General features: G+C 38.4%; 1 protein-coding gene across 2 annotated transcripts in view; it reads left to right on the forward strand.

Moving 5' to 3' along the window:
• EPB41L5 (erythrocyte membrane protein band 4.1 like 5) overlaps positions 1-18,003 on the forward strand; it is a 58,326-nt gene that overhangs the window by 10,413 nt on the left and 29,910 nt on the right. For both annotated transcript variants that reach the window (XM_008588893.1, XM_008588894.1), the window contains exon 3: positions 5,138-5,242. In XM_008588893.1, the coding sequence (XP_008587115.1) occupies positions 5,138-5,242 (105 nt within the window). The remainder of the gene's footprint in view (positions 1-5,137; positions 5,243-18,003) is intronic.

An 18,003-nucleotide genomic window follows, 5' to 3' on the forward strand; every position in this document is an offset into this window, starting at 1 on the left:
CTCTCAACCAGTATGCTGGAACGGGTCTATATGTGGGATCCGAACCCTCGGCGGGAGCGCCGCCGCGCTCCCAAGCGGCGCACTGTAGCAGTGCGCCACTGGGCCGGCCCCATATTTGGGTTTTTTTTAGTCTGCTTAGGTTTTTTTAGTAGTCAAGAAACATGATGGCTGGCCAGTTAGCTCAGTTAGAGCACAGCTTTATAACACCAAGGTCATGGGTTCTGATTCTTGTACAGGCAAGCCACCAAAAAAAAAACAAAGAGGAAAAAAGAAACCATAAAAGTGACGTAGGTTTAATTTAGAGGTGATGTACTTGATGCATTACAGATAAGAAAAAAAAGCAAGCCGGGAGACTGCTATAGTAATAGGCACAAGGTGATGGAGCTGCAGACTAATAGTGGCAGTGAGATTGCAGAGGAAGGAATGCTTAGAACATGGATACGGTCAGGGGAGGGAATAAAGATTAGACATGAGTAAAATGTAGTTCTATCTCTGGTGGGGTCATATCGTTGTGTGGAAGATCGCAAGAGGGTAGTCAGCTGTCATGAGAAGGATAGGAGAATGGAAGTGGAGAAAAGCACTCAGTGGGATGGTGTGTTTGGAAGCTGGATTTCAGAGGGTTAAAGGAATTATTGGGGACAGTCATATTTTTTGGACCGTTCATAGTCCCTTGCACATAGTAGGTATCTAATAAATATTCATTAGTTGTTTGAGGAAGTGCATGAAAGGAAAATGGGGAATTGTCATGAGATTTGGCAGTAAAAAGAAGGAAGGAAATAGCATAGCAGCTAGAGAGTTACTGAGTTGGGAAGGTCTGAATTTGTTTTAATGAGTAGGGAAAGTGTTCCTCAGGAATTGGTTTTATATACACAGGTAGAGATGGGAGGAGGACCATTCTAGGAGGAATACTTTCTTCTGCTGAGAAAGATGGAAGGCTGATGAAAAGATATCTTGATGGTCCTATTCTTCACAAAAGTGTGTGTGAAGTAAGGACTGGGTCTGAAAGAAGTTGTGACCTGGGATAATTTGTTAGGGGGGAATAAAGAACAATGTAAGTAGCAGGTGCTGGTGTAAATGCAGCTGAAAAATTTTTGTGGGCCAGAGTTGTGTGGTCTGTATTTTTACTTTTCTTTTTCTACTTGGTTCATTTTAATTAGCTGCAAGGTGAAAGGGTATACATAAGTAAGACAGACATTGACCCTAGAATCAGGGATCTCACATCCATATTCCACGTATGCTGTCTGTACCCTCTTACTTTCGCCTAAACATGCTGGACAATTTTACAACTCCATGCCTTTGCATAGGCTTTATACTAACTAGAATTATAGGTACGAGGCAGTACAGAGGAATGAGGACTTATTCTCTCAGGGATAATTGGAAGGCAACATAGATGTACTGATTTTTGAGAAGCCAGAGTCAAGAGTTCATTAGAGGCATGAAGGACATTCTAAGCAGAAAGAAATGTATTTTGCTAAGTCTTAGAGGCATGACTTATTGGGAAATTATTATGAGATAAAAATGCTGGACTGACAGGAGATAAAGTTGTAATAGTGAGCAAGGAACACGTAGGAAAGATTATTTTGTGCCCTGGAATTTGCACTTTATTTTGTAGATGATGAGGAATAATTAAAGGCTTTTAAAGAGCAGAGTAATATCGTTTTGCAATTTTAGGAAGATTATGTTGGCAGCTTCTACCACTTTGTCTTCTGACTGTCGCCTGTCTCCAGTCTCTTTCCTCAGCTCCACTATAGGCTGTCAAGATTTCATATTTTTATTCATTTTGTTTTTATTTAGGGTGGCAGAGTTCTGTTTACTCTTACAGGCCCAATTTCGAATATAAAATCCTCCAAAACCAATACTTTCAGGCAGAAGTAACAACTGATCCTCATTTCTTTAACATTTTGTTTATACTGCAAGAATAACACATTTATTGTGTTTAAACCAGCTGTGTGTAAATTTGTTCTTAGCTAAGAACTTTGTGATTGCTTGAGGGCAAGAAGTATGAACATTTCCATCTGTAACTCTAGCATCTAACACATGATAGGTGTCTGTTTAGTAACTGATGAATTGAGTGATATATTATTTCAAAAATGTATTTTTCCTGTAAGCTATTAAGTATAGAATGAAATTAAAAATTCTTAAGAAAATATAGACTGGGACAAAGTCAGTTTGATTTAAGACACCATTTCCAAGTGTGATACAACAGATTGATAATTATTTTTCAAAATTATGATTGTCAGGTATTTGCTCACCCAGAATAATATTTTCAAGACCATGCTTTTTCACCTTTCAATCAATGATAACACATTTTATTTCCTGGTTAGGATCAGAAATCTTTTTGAAACCAACGTACTACAGTTACTGCATTTACTTCTTGTCTGTGACTCATTTTTATGAAGTGTTATATAGTTCTTTGTTTTGCAGACTAGTCTCTGAATGAAGGTTTTTAAAATATTCATGCTATCCCTAAAAATCAGATTAAGATGTTTTGACAGATTATTTTTTGGGATGTCACATTTTTGTTAGATTGTGCATTATTAACTTCAGGAACCTGCAAATGCCTTGTGTTCACTACTGGTTGGCCTAGAATTGGCCTCTATTAATGAGTGGTCAGTACATTACCTTGAAAAGGTTTTTGTTCTGAGGAGGTAGCTGTCCAGCTGGCAGAAGCTCATTCTGTCTCTTCTTAGAACACAGGTGTCGTATTTCAAGAGGTGGCAAATGATGCATTGGCAGAATAAGGAGAGTCATTTTTTAAGCCATGCTTCCCTTTGCTCTTTGAAGCACATATAGAATGTTGATGGAATATGATATCGATTCTAGAAATGCACCTTAGGATTAAGGTAATGGAAGCATGTAAGATTGGTACCAGATATGTGAATTCAGCAGAAAGACTTCTGTGGCTTCCTTGCCATAGTTTAGATATATTTTGTGTTCCTTTTAGGATGATTGCCATTAGCAAATTTCAGCATAATTGCTATTTTCTATTTAAATTTGTTAGCAATGCTTTGGGACTTTCTATTTAAGTTTGTTAGCAGTGCTTTTTTATTATACATATGATTTAAAACCAACAGTTTGGGCTGGCCCGGTGGCGCACTGGAGAGTGCGCCGCTTGGGAGCGTGGTGGCGCTCCCGCCGAGGGTTCAGATCCCATGTGGAGACCGGTTCCCGCTCACTGGCTGAGCGTGGTGTGGGCGCAACAGCGAGGGTTGCGATCCCGTTGCCGGTCCCCGGTACGGGCGCGACACCGAGGGTTGCGATCCCATTACCGGTCAGTAAAAAAGACAAAAAGGAAAAAAATAAAAATAAAAATAAAACCAACAGTTTTCTTTGTCGTTTCTGGTAATGACTATCTCCTTCCTTTTCTTCATGTTGATAAAACATTATTCCAATATTCTGTTGTTCAAATATTTAATTAGTTTGTATTATTATTTGTCTATGTGGGTTTAAGTTTTCACGGTCTTTTGCAAATTTCTGTCACATTATTGACCATTCTTTCTCTTGTTCACTTTGCTTTAGCCATACTGGACTTGCTGTTGCTGGAATATGCCACAACTCCTTCCCTACCCCAAGTTGGGGACTCTGTATTTGCTGTTATTTCTTCCCAGGATACATTTTCTCTAGATAATTATGTATTTCACTCTCTTATTTCATTTAATCTCTCTTTAAATCTGCTTTATTAAAAGAGTCTTCCTATTCAAATATTATTTCCTATCCTCTATTCCCTTACATTGTTCTCTATAACCTTTATTACTAACTAGCATAATATATTTTCTTCCCTTGAACGTAAGCTTCTTGAAGGCAAGGGCTTACCTGTTTTATTTCCCTGTTTAGTTGCCTAGAATAGTGCCTGGTGCATAGTAAGTGTTCTATTAATATTTGTTGTATAAATCAAAGAAATTAGGAATAATATTTGAAACAGACTTTTAACTTTAATGTAGAATAGACTCATCTCCGAAGGAAGTTAAGAAGTATAGAAAAAGCAAAGGACAAGTTGAAATAATAAATTTATCAGTTAAAAGGCAGAAATTGATGATATGACTTTTAAAAATCCAATGATATGTTTATTTTTTTAATAGGAAATACTGTAAATCACAATTTATAATTCTATAGGTGGAGAGGCATAAATGGGGGATACGTGAAAATTGAGGATCCCAACAATGTTTTCACTTATGTGGGTTATATCTATCAATATTTTCCATATTAGAAATTAAAACTGAAAAAATTTAAAAATATTTATCTATTGGTTAATTTAAAATAGCAACATACCCCTTGTATGTTAATATAAGTATGTTTTTATGAAAAATAACTATTTCAAAGCAACAAGGAACTTAGTGAGAAGAGTGGCATTGTTTATGTACTTTTGCAAATCTCTTTAATGTCTGGTTTAATAGAAGGTATTTGGATTCTCTTATTATCTGCTTCTGCATGTACTGTGTTACAGTATGTTGTTTTGATTGAGGTATGTTAGAAGAATCCTAGAACATCGTGGATCTTTTGGAAGAGTCTCAGGAACCCTCCGTGGTCCTAAGACCACACTTTGAGAACTGCTTTTTCTTTACAAGTTTCTTTGCTATTCTCTCCACTATTCAGTGTTTTATGCATCGTCACAGTGGTTTCTCATTGTCTCATTCTCGTCCACCTTCCATTTTCATTTTTGCTACCTTAACGTTCTGTTGCAGTTTAAGACTGATTTTTATCCATCAAGACCTTCACTGATTATTCTAGTGTCTGTGACCATCTCTTCTCTAAAATCTATTTGCCAGTGTAGTTCCACATGATTTGTACTTAAGTGTTCTAAGTTTTCTTGTTTTTCTTTCCAGTTACATTATGGGATCCTTTAAAGAACAGACTCTAAAAATTGAGAAGACCAATTTCCCCTTACACACACACAGCATTAGGTACAGATATTGTCCCTAAAAATAAGTAATATTTGTTGGTTGATAAGAAATAACAGATTCTCTTATGGCCTTAAGTGGTTTATTACAAAACTACAGTATTTTACCCATCTGCTATATGGTAATACTTTTGATATTGTAAGTAGTAGTGCTTTCTTTAAGAGATCTTGTATAACTAAAACCATCTTCTTTAGGCTTGTTGATCTTATGAGCCATTTATTATTTTCTTGCCATTTCAGAAAAAAGCCAAGGGACAAGAACTGTTTGATCAGATTATGTACCACCTGGACCTTATTGAAAGCGACTATTTTGGTTTGAGATTTATGGATTCGGCACAAGTAGCAGTGAGTAACTGTTTTTTGGAGGTTCCAAATATGGGGGAAGAAATGGAAATTTTCAGACAGTGTACTAAGTGCTAGAAGTCTACTTAATCTTAATGCATTCATTCTTTCCTGTGACTTCCTGTGATCTGAAGTGTGTACTCCTTGCTTAAGAATCACCTGAAGTGATTATTAAAAGATGTGAGTTCTGGTCCTAACCTGAATTACTAGAGCAAAATCTTTGAGGATGGGGCTTGGGAATCTGTGTTTTCACTGACTTGATTGTTGGACATACCAGAGTTTGAGAATCAACAGTATAATGGAAAGAATTCTAGAATGGGAATTTTGTGGGCTCTTGGGTAAGTGGTAAAAGTTTCTAATTTGCAAATTAAAGCAAGTAAAGTAGGATATCTCTAAGGTCCCTTTCAGAGCTGTGGTTCTGTAGCTATAAATAATTGTTCCTTGACATGCATTTCAGATGAGCGAACAGTATATGTAATAGAAAGTTGGAGACTGTTCAGAGAACTGAGTACTGTGTTAGGATTTCACTGGGGGGTGTTTGCAAGAAAGTAGGGGGTAAAATTGGGAGGTGAATTAGTGGCCATATCATCCAAACTGGATGCCAAAAATATTAAATAATAAATTGGCAATATTTATTCTGTAATAATTAGGATTAGGTGTTTTTCAAGTAGAGAGGTTATGTTTTGCTTCAGGAGGTTTTATGTAGAAATATTGTGTTGGATTATTAAAAGTAATAAGGCCTGGACAATAGCAAGCAGAGGGAGAGAGGAGAGATGATAAAAATATCAAGACATAAAATCTTGTTCTGTGGTATTTTGTGTGTGTGTATGTTTGGAGATGAACTCATTAGTTGGCTTTATTAGAGTGTCTTGGCCAAGTTTACAGCTGTTAATTTTAGCTGTCATTTTTTCCTGATTAAAAAAATTAAGCATGATCATTTACCAACAGGGTATTGGTTAGGTAAATTTTGATACATCCCTCCAATAAATACTATGTAGCTCATTAAAAATGGTGATTTTTTGTAAAGGTTACTAATTCACATGGAATGATAGAGATAATCAAAAGGATTACAAAGCACTATATTGAATTTTTCTATTTTAAAAAATGTCTGGATATATGCACACATGTATACATGAAAAAATTTGCAGAGCTATTCCCACAGAGTTCTAATCTCTTGGTAGTGTTAGTATAGGAGATGTTTCTCTTGTTTTTCTTTTTAATGTTTTTAATTCTGTTCTATTAGACAAAATTCACTAAAGACAGGGAATGAGTCATGAGTCTTACTTAATTCTGTTGTCCAGCATGCTGTAGGCATACAAAACATTTATTTAATTCAACTCTGGACTGCCACTTAGTTTGATAAAAGTTCAGTTAGTTAAGTTTAATATCATTCATCTTTCACTTCTAGAATGACTGGGTAAAGTTTTTGTATTAGTCCGATTCTGTTGCTTATAACAAAATACATGGAACTGGGTGATTTATAAAAAAAAAACAAAATTTATTGCTTAAAGTTTTGGAGGCTAGAAAGTCCAAAGTCCTGGGAACACATCTGGTGAAGGCTTTCTTTCATGACTTCAGTGATGGCTGGGTATCACATTGCGAAAATGGTGGAGCAGAGAGAGCAAGAGAGACAGACTCTCCTCTTCTTTTAACGTCCTTGGAACCACGCCCCTGACCACCATTTTTAATCCATCCACTACTGCATGGTCCTATCATCCAATCACCTCTTCAGGGCTCCACCTTTCAGTTACTGTAATAGGATTTCCCACCCTCTTAACAGTCACGGTGGGGGCTAAGTTTCTTTTTTTTTTTTTACTCCCTGCTCTTCTATTTATTTACTTATTTATTAGCATATTCATTGTTACAAATCATACTTATCCTTTATGCCCCTTCTCCAATCTCCCCCACTCCCCTCACTTTCCCTCCTTTAATAACCATAGATTTGTTTTCTCCATCTGATAAATTAACTGTTCCTCTGTTGGTTTGTTGCCTAGATGATCTGTCCAGTACTGAGACAGGTGTGATCAAGTCCTCTCCTATTATTTTAAATCAGATGCTTCTTCTATTACTCTGGAATATGCTTTGTGGAGAAAGAGGAGAGGACCTCTTCTTTTTCTTGGGGGGCGGGGAAGGTTCTCCACTGGTGCCTCTCCTTGTGTCAATGCAGTTGAGAGTCTGGCATGCCATCTGCATGGTGGCTGTGACTGCTGCTATAGAGACTAGCCATTTTTGTGGCAGCCATGGCAATACAGGTGGCTTTGGTGGGATACCTGTGTGGAAATGGTGTTTTTGGTGTGCTCTTTTTACAGCTGGGTTCAGCTTCCCCTGGCTCCATGGATCAGGACCCCAGCGGGGCCCCACAGCAGTGGTGGCAGCTTGCCTAGTTGTGGCTGTGTTTGTGTTCCCCTGGCTCCATGCCTCATTCTAAGATGTTGTGGAGCAGTTGTGGGGGAGGGGGAGAGAGGAAGGGAGAGAGAAGTAGGATGAGAGGAGGAGGAAGGGGGTGTGTGTGACCAAGGTCTGTGACGCACCCCTCATTCCAGCCAGGGTGACCAGGGGGCTTCTGGTGGCAGCTTGATCATTGCTGGGTTAGTTGCAGATGTTGGAAGGGTGTGGCTAAGGCTCTTTGCCCCCCACCACTCTGGCTTGGGAACCTGGGGGACTTCCTGCAGCGGCTCTGTGGTTGTTGCTGGGCTGGTTGTGGATATCGGGTGAGCATGGCTGAGGCCCTTAGCCCACCCAGGGTGCTTCCTGTGGTGACTCAGTGGTCATTCCTGGACTGGTTGCGGATGCCGGTGGGGCGAGGGGTGCGTGGCTGAGGCCCTCAGCCCTTCTCCCTTCCTGGCTTGCAAGTCCTGAGGGCTTCTGGTCCTTCTAGGTTTTATAGGTGTTCCGTGGTGGTGTTAGACCTTCACTAGTTAATTTCAAACATCGTCTCTGATCTGTGGGTATTTTGTTTTTTCTTTGTTGTATTGTTCACTGTTTCTACCACTTAAACTTTGCACTGGAACTAAATTTGTTTGCTTACTTATAAAATGGAGGAACTTTCTGTAGGGACCAGCACTGGAGCCCTATAGTAGAGCTAAGCTAAATTGCTTCATTGCTGCTGATTCCCTAGGGAAGGCTTTTTGTGTAGCTAAGGTTTAATTGTTGACCTTGTGGGTCTCATGAGGTCTGGTATACTTGGGTTGTAGGGAAACTCTGGTCTGGCCTGAGTCTTTTCAGCAAACCGCACCACTTGCAGTTCGATATTACTGACAGTCTCCACTGAGTGGTCCTGTGCCATTTGGGGGACATATCAGCTGTCCATGCTGTACCCCAGTGTTCCCTCGGGCCCATCTCTCCCATCTCCTGCACTCCAAACACTTCCACTGACAGTCTCCACTGAGTGGTCCTGTGCCATTTGGGGGACATATCAGCTGTCTATGCTGTACCCCAGTGTTCCCTCGGGCCCATCTCTCCCATCTCCTGCACTCCAAACACTTCCCATGGGGCAGGCCATGCACCAGTCCCTTGCAATGACTCACCAGCCTCTGAGTGGCTCCTTTATTCTGCTCTCTGTGGCTCCTCGCTCCTATGTGGGTCCACGGGAACCCTGTTAATGGTCTTGCTGGTCTAGGGGCCACCAAGACCCTCTTTTCCCCTGCCACCTCACCTCCAGGCAACTTCATACAAAAGGCACAGCTGTGTCTTTTGCCACCTCTTGCTTCATGTGCTCACCAGCTCCAGCCTTGAAGTGGCCTGGGCTTGAAATGGTGGGAGTGATGTTTTCTCTCATTGTGGCTTTTCCTGCCTTCATGGACTCCGTAGGTCTGTCCTCCTCTTCCCCTGAGCTCTAGTGGCCCAAACTTGGCTGTTGTTGCTTTTTAATATTTGTAAGTTGGTTGATGGGAGAGAGTGATGCTAGGGACCGTTTATTCTGCCATCCTGACTGCTAAGTTTCTAATACATAAAACTTGGGAGACCCAGTTCAAGCTTCAATGAGTTTTGGAGAGACATAATTCAATCCACTACATAGATGATATTGGGGATAGACAATTCATGACTTCCTGTTTTCTGAGGGACTGTGGGGGAAAGAGGCAAAAATATACCAATGTTAGTTTTCAGATACTTTCTTTCCATTTTGTAAATGTTTACGTTATTGTGGAAAGAAGTAGACATGCAACCGTTACTAAGTTGTATTATTAGCTCTTTGCTAATATCAGTAATTAATGAATTACTGGGTTTCACAGTGATATTTTTTCCCCTCATTTGATACACATACAGTGCCTTTCTTCTGATCATAACAAGTTTTTGGTAAAGCCAGAGTTAAAGTTTTTAATCTCTACTCTTTTTAATCCATCCCAATAACCAGAAATCTAGGCATTAAGATTTAATTTATAAGCTTACTTTTACTTCATTTTATTTTTGCCATCACTAAAATACTCTAATCTATATGAGTTGATCTAGAAGAGTATTGGTAGATGAAAGATACTAAAAAATGAACAGTAGATAACACTTAAAAGCTTGCTTTTTTTTTTCCTGGCCCGTTCAGAAATCAAAACCCAGACCTTGGTGTTATCACTACCACACTCTAACCAACTGATTTAACCAGCCAGCTTACACTTAAAAACTTGTTAAGTTCTAACTCACTTGATTCCATAAGTCTTATGACATAAACAAACATAGAGAAGACTTTCAGTTACTTGTTGTGTGGCCAGATTCAACCCCAGAATGAAACAAAATTGATATTTGACAAAAATAGTTCAGTTTATTAGGGAAGTTAAGTCAACTAGATTGATCAAGTGGAATTTTTTGGCCAAGAATTTAGTAAACTAAGTTAACCCAATGATTTCCATATCTCTTTATCATATCTACTGTGTTGACATAACTATAGAATCTAGCAAGTGGGGGTGGGATGGGGATAGACAGTATAAAAAGTGACAAAGGAATTACATGCTACAATTTAACCTTGAACATATGGCATGTCCATATGTGTAGAATTAATGTGGCAAAGTTTAGTTTACTGGTAACTTTAGATCAGTCCAAAATAATATATGACTGTAAAATTATGCAGTCTTCACAGAGATAACCAAAATTAGTAAATTGATGAAGCCAAAGTTTACTTTTCTTCCTGTACATACGTATATTCTGAGTTCTGTTTTTTAAATAGTTTACTTTTGATTGCACTAGGTCATTTTATGTTCACGTACACATTTAATTTCATAGTTGAAACAGTGCCACATTTACAGGAAAGTTGCAAGAGTGGTGTAAATAACTGTTTTTTGGGGAACCATTTGAGAGAGAGTTGCAAATAAGATGTCTCATCATGGCTGAATTCTTTAGTTTGTGTTTCCTACAAACAAGCATGCTTCATAAATCATTATAACCATTAAAACCAGGAAATTAACATCGTGACTTTACCACCATCTAGTCCTCAAACTCTCTTTAGGTTATGCCAATTAAAGGATCCCAAAGGGTCCAGTTCAGAATCATGCTTTCAGATTAGTTGTCATGTCTTTTTAGTTGCCTTCAGCCTGGGATACTGTGGTTCCTCATCTTTCCTTGACTTTCATGACTTTGAAAGTTTTAAAAAAAAAAAAGGCCAGTTTTTTTGTAGACTGTCCCTCAGATTGGGGTTATCTAATGTTTCCTCATTGTATTAGTCCATTTCTGTTGCCCATAACAAAATACACAGAACTGGGTAATTTATAAGAAAACATTTTTTGCTTACAGTTTTTGAGGCAGGGAAGTCCAAAGTCAAGGAACACATTTGGTGGTGGTGACAGTGACCCAGAGGTCTCACATAGCGAGATAGTGGAAGCAAAGAGAGACTAACCTCATTCACTCTCCTCTTAAAGCCCTCCAAACCACACCCACGACACCCATGACCTTCCTTAATCCATTCACTAGAGCATGATCCCACAATCTAATCACTTCTTCAAGACCCCAGCCTTCAGTCACCACAATAGGACTTCCCACCCTCAACAGTTACAGTGGAGATTAAGTTTTGGGAAGACATTCAACCCACAGCACTCATGAAGTAGGTTAATCTCAGGAACTTTTGGCAGGAAAATAACAGAAGTGATCTTGTGTTCTCATTCTGTCCTGTTGGGTGTCATGTAATTTCATTTTGTCCCATTGCTGGTGATACTAGCTTTGATCCCTTGATTAAGGTGGTGTCTTGCAGTCCTCACCACTATGAAGTTATTCTTTTCCCTTTGTAATTAATGATTTTGTGGGTAGTTACTTTAAGACTGTTCCTCATCAAACTCTATTTATTTATGAACTAATAGATTCCTGTTTAAGTCAATAGTTGATCTGTTACTGTAATTTATTTGCTTAAATTTTTCCAAATTTGGCCAATGGAAGATGCTTCAGGATGGTTTCTGTGTTCATTTAACATTCTTTGAGCACATCTTTACATTCTGGCTCAAGAAGATGTTCCATGTTCAACTTGTATTTCCCTGCTTCAGTCCTGTAATTAGCCATTGAACTTCTTTTTTTTTTTTTTTTCCTTTTTGTCTTTTTTACTGACTGGTAACGGGATCGCAACCCTAGGTGTTGCGCCCGCACCGCGCTCAGCCAGTGAGCGGGAACCGGTCTTCACACGGGATCCGAACCCTCGGCGGGAGCGCCGGCAGCACACTCTCCAGTGTGCCACCGGGCTGGCCCTAGCCATTGAACTTCTAATGAGCCTTGTTGCCAGATTTAGGGAATGTATGTTTACATTTATTTCTACATATATACAGACACAGAACACCATGACTTTACACTCATAACTCCAATTCTAGTCTAATGTTACAGGGCTTATTGTAGTTTTTTCCCTTTCTATATTTGTAGTTCCCTTCTTCTATAGAAACCAGGCTCTGTTGTGCCCTGCTGCCCCAGAGACTCCAAGGGAGCAGAAACCCAGCCAGGTGAGACCCTACCCCTGAGAAGCCCACCCTGCCAAAGCAATCCTGAGCAAAAACAATAAAGCTGGAGGTATAACACTGCCTGACTTTAAACTATACTGTAAAGCTGAAGTAACCAAAACATCATGGTACTGGCATAAAAATAGACACACAGACCAGTGGAACAGAATAGAGAATCCAGAAGTCAACCCATACACCTGCAGCCATCTGATCTTTAACAAAGGCACCAAGACTGCACACTGGGGAAGAGACTGCCTCTTCAGTAAATGGTGCTGGGAAAATTAGACATCCATATGTAGGAGGATGAAACTAGAGCTATACCTCTCATCATATACCAAAATCAATTCAAAATGGATTAAAGAATTAAATATACATTCTGAAACAATAAAACTCCTTAAAGAAAACATAGGGGAAACACTTCAGGAAGTAGGATTGGGCATAGACTTTATGAATACAAACCCAGAAGCACAAGAAACCAAAGGAAAAATAAACAAATGGGATTATATCAAACTAAGAAGCTTCTGCACAGCAAAAGAAATAGTTAACAGAGCAAAAAGACAACTAACAGAATGGGAGAAAATATTTGCAAAATTTACATCTGAGAAAAGGTTAATATCCAGAATATATAAGGAAGTCAAACAACTTAACAGCAAAAATACAAGTAACTCAATTAAAAAATGGGTGAAAGAGTTGAATAGGCATTTCTCAAAAGAAGATGTATGAACGGCCAACAGGCACATGAAAAAATGCTCAACATCACTCAGCATTTGGGAAATGCAAATTAAAACCACTTTGAGATACCATATCACTCCAGTTAGGATGGCTAATATCCAAAAGACTGAGGATGATAAATGCTGGCAAGGATGCAGAGAAAAAGGAACCCTCCTAACTGTTGGTGGAGCTGCAAAATGGTGCAGCCTTTGTGGAAAATGGTATGGAGGTTCCTCAAACAATTACAGATATATCTACCATATGACTCAGCTATCCCATGGCTGGGTATATACCCAGAGGAATGGAAATCATCATGTTGAAGAGATACCTGTACTCCCATGTTTATTGCAGTGCTACTTACAATAGCCAAGAGTTGGAACCAACCCTAAATGCCCAACACTGGATGAGTGTAAGGAAAATGTGGTATATCTGCACAAGAGCATACTACTCTGCTGTAAAAAAAAAAAAAAAAAAAAAAAAAAAAAAAAAAGAAAGAAATACTATCATTAGCAGCAACATGGATGGACTTAGAGAAAATTATATTAAGTGGAATAATCCAGGCACAGAGAGATACCACATGTTCTCACTTATATGTGGGATCTAATAAAAATAAGTATACAAACAAGTAAATGGGGTGGGGAGAAGACACAACAATCACAGTAATTCCTTGAACTTGTTAAGATGAGTGAACAGATATGATGTTGGTGGTGGGAGGGTAGGGGGGAAAAAGGAGAAATTGGCAAAGGGACACAAAAACCAGCTACACTGTATATTGATAAAATTGAATGAATGAATGAATGAATGAATGAATGAATGAATGAATGAAACCGGGCTCTGATTATCATCAGTATGCTTGCTTGATTAATCACCTACCCTGTATGGAACCAATCTCTAGCCTCTCCCCATGCAGATGCTGGTTTTGCTCAGACCACCTAATTACTTCAGACTGAGTTACTTGGGAGAAAGAAGGGCTTATGAAACGTGTAACATTCTAGTTACCCTAGAAATACACATTGGGGGGTCTCGGAACATATCCCTCACAGGTAAAGGGGACTATTGTATATAGTTACTGTAATCAAGACTGCGTGGTACTGGCAGACTGATAGACACACAGACCACTGGAACAGAGGAGAGAACCTAGAAATAGCCATATAGTCACTGATTTTTGACAAAGGTGCTGAGTAAAGTAATTCAGTTCACAGGTAAAGGGGACTATTGTATATAGTTACTGTAATCAAGACTGCGTGGTACTGGCAGACTGATAGACACACAGACCACTGGAACAGAGGAGAAAACCTAGAAATAGCCATATAGTCACTGATTTTTGACAAAGGTGCTGAGTAAAGTAATTCAGTGGAAGAACAAAAGTCTCAATGGTGCTAGAGCAGTTGGATATCGTAGGTAAAAAAATGAACCTTGACCTAAACCTTATACCTGTACAAAAATTAACTCAAAATGGACAATGGACATAAATATAATATATGAAACTATGAAAATTAGAGAAATATGCACAGGAGAAAATTTGTGGGATTTAGGGTTTAGAGAAGAGTATTTAGACATGACACCAAAAGCATGGTCCATTTAAACAAAATTGATAAAATAGACTTCATCAAAATTAAAAACTTTTTTTCTGGGAAGGACCCTGTTAAGAGGATAAAAGCCAAGCTACAGATTGGGAAAAATATTTTTGTAGCACATATCTGGACAAGGAACTCATATCTAGCATATATAAAGAACTCCTAAACTCAACAGTTAAAAAGCAAAGAGTCCAATTAGAAAATGGATAGAGGACATGAACAGACATTTCACCAAAGAGGATATACAGAAGGCACATAAACACATGAAAAGATGTTGAATATCACTAGTCATCAAGAAAATGTGAATTAAGTCTTCAATGAGATGTCATCACTATATATTTATTAGAACAGCTAAGATAAAAAATAATGGCAACTCCAAATTCTGGTGAGGATGCAGAGAAACTGGATCTCATATATTAGTATTGGGAATGTAAAGTGGTGCAGCCAATCTGGAAAATAGTCTAGCAGTTTCTTAAATTAAAAATACATTTAACCATATTAGTCAGCAGTTATAAGTCTGGTCATTTACCCCTGAAAAATGAAGACTTACTTCCACACAAAAACCTGTGTGCAATTGTTCATAGCAGCTTTATCTATAATAGCAAAATTTTTGAAACAACAATTTTGCTAATAAAAGTATTAGCAAAGTGTCTTATAGTAGGTGAATAATTAAGCAAACAGTGGTATAACCATACCATGTAATACTACTCATCAACAGAAAAAAAGAAATTATTGGTACACAGAACAACTTGGATGGATTTCAAGGGCGCATTATGCTGAGTGAAGAAAGCCAATATCAAAATGTGAATGTCATTTCACATTCTTGAAATGACAAAAATTATAGAGATTGAGGTCAAATTAATGGTTGTCAAGGGCTAGGAGTATTGGATGTTGGGGTGGTTGGTGACTTTAAAGGAGTAAATGAGAGAACTCTGTGATAATGGAATATTTCTGTATCTTTATTGTGTTGTTAGTTACAGGAATCTAAACATGTGATAAAATGGCACAGAATTACCTGTGTTGCTTAAGGATGGGGATATGTTCTGAGAACATGTTGCATCATTAGGCAGTTTCATTATTCTACAAAGGTCGTAGTGTGTACTAACACAAACCTAGATGGTATAGCCTGTTGCTGCAACCACTGTTGTGTATGCAGTCTGTCGTTGAGGAAAACATCATGTGGCTCATGATGGTATATGTGCACATTGTATAAGTGTCAGTTTCCTGATTTTAATATTGTACTGTAGTTACTTAAGATGTAAGCATTGGGGGAAGGTGAGTGAAGGGTACACAGGACCTCTGACTACTATCATTGCAACTTTTTGTGAATCTCTAATTATTTCATAATAAAATTTTAAAAATATAAATAGAAATATAGCATGGACCAAACAAAACTTGTGTCAGGAAGAAAATTTAAACCTCTGATATATATATGAGTATTTGTGATCTCTGCTTGGAGAAGTTTGAAAAAGTTATATTTAGAGCTTAGAATTTTAATGGGTCCAGTAAAATTTTTAAAGAAAAATGAGTGAGTTAGATGGTAGGTATCATGTATCATTTGTATCTTTTATAACATAACACTGTATATCATGCTTTCAGAAAAGGGAAACATAAGTGTAGCAAATAATAAATACTTAAAGAAGGAAAAGATAACTTTAAGATGTCAACATTAGTTAATTTTCACCTTTTTCTTAAATTGATTTGAGATCTTGTATAAGTTTGTTTTATAATTTTTTAAAAAACTTCTCTGGTTCTTGATGTAAAAATCCTAAATAAAATATTGGCACACACTGTATTTAGCAGCCTATTAAAAGTGTAAAGAATACATTGTGATCAGGTAGTTTATTTTCAGAATGCAAGGATAGTTCAATATCAGTTGATATAATTTATCATTTGTGGTACATTGTGGTACTATTTCCTGTCCTTGCAGAAAAAAAATTAATATTTTCTTGCTTCATTGATACCAGGCTTGGCCATTTGACTTGCTTTGGACAATGAAATGTGAGTTGATGTGGTGTGTCCCAATTCTGAACAGTTTAACCTTACATTTATGCTGTTATTGCTCTATCATATACTTAAGTGGAACAACATTAAAAAAAGATTGAAGTCTTTACCACAAAAGAAAGTAAGATCAGTAACTTGATTAGTTGAAGGTTATGGCATTTAATTTAAAGATAGCACACATGGGAAACAGAGATGGAGATATTAAGTCCAAAGCTGAGGGCTAATTGTGTAGTGGACATTGTGTGAATATTTTGTGAGTATGTACCTGGAGGCTGCAACAGTAGATCTTCATAGCAAATCCAAGGTCATTGAGCTATGAGAAGAGGCAGTTCTTTTTATTCCAGTTTTAAAATTTAGGTATGCCAGGCATAATCTGAGGTGACAATTTGGCTTTCTGACCCTTGCTTATTTGAGGTCGGGCAGATAATACTGTACTCTAGAATTCTCATGAGGTTTTGGTGGCCTGTTAAGTCCCTCTTTTTAGCTCCAGAATGCCTAGGATTATATAAGCAAACGTAAAGGACTTTGGTCTGTACAGAATTGATTTTCTTTCTATCTGTGCAGGTCTAGCTAAGCTTTGGAAGCTGTAACCATCTGGGAGTGGGGGAGGGGAGAGTGAGTGCTAGGTAGGCAGATGGCCCAACAGGCAGTACCTATGGAGAACAGACCTGGTGGTTGCTCAGTGGCTCTGTTCTTTTTCTGTACCAAATTTTGATTATTTTTAAAAAAGAATCCATAAACTAATACAGATACAATATAAGCATTTCACTAAAGACAGGAAGATGACAAGGATGCCCACTATTGCCATTGGTACTTAATTTTGTAATAAAAGTATTAGCAAACACAGTTATGGAAGAGAAAATTGTAAAGGTTAGAAGGAAGGACAAAAAAATCATTGTTGGTAGATGATTGGATTATATACTGGGATTCAACTGAGAACTTAATGCAACAATAGGAGTGGGGAGTGAAAAATATATAAATAACATAATTGATATATACATTTAACATACATATGTTATTTATATATACATATTGTAACACACACAGATTTGCTAAACAAGGAGGAACTATAAAATGTTGAAGTAAGTCTAGAGAGGGATGACCTTGCTGAAATTTTCGGGAAAACTCTTGGTCTTCTTGATACCTACTAATGATTGTTTATAATTTATGACAAGTAATATTCTGACGTTGATCATCTTTATAAATCCTTGTCAGTATTCTGGATTTTTTTTCCCCTTTTTGTCTTTTTTCGTGACCAGTAACGGGATCGCAACCCTCGGTGTCGCGCCCGTGTCACGCCCGTACCGCGACCAGCAACGGGATCGCAACCCTCGGTGTCGCGCCCGCTCCGCGCTCAACCAGTGAGCGGACTGGTCTCTATATGGGATCCGAACCCTCGGCGGGAGTGCCACCGCGCTCCCAAGCGCTGCACTCTACCGAGTGCGCCACCGGGCCGGCCCAGTATTCTGGATTTTTAAAAATTTTCTTGAAACAGGGCCGGCCCGGTGGCGCACTGCTACAGTGTGCCGCTTGGGAGTGTGGCAGCGCTCCCGCCAAGGGTTCGGATCCCACATAC

The sequence above is a fragment of the Galeopterus variegatus genome, unplaced genomic scaffold (genome assembly GCF_000696425.1).
Source record: "Galeopterus variegatus unplaced genomic scaffold, G_variegatus-3.0.2 Scaffold5088, whole genome shotgun sequence".
Classification (NCBI taxonomy): Eukaryota; Metazoa; Chordata; class Mammalia; order Dermoptera; family Cynocephalidae; genus Galeopterus; species Galeopterus variegatus.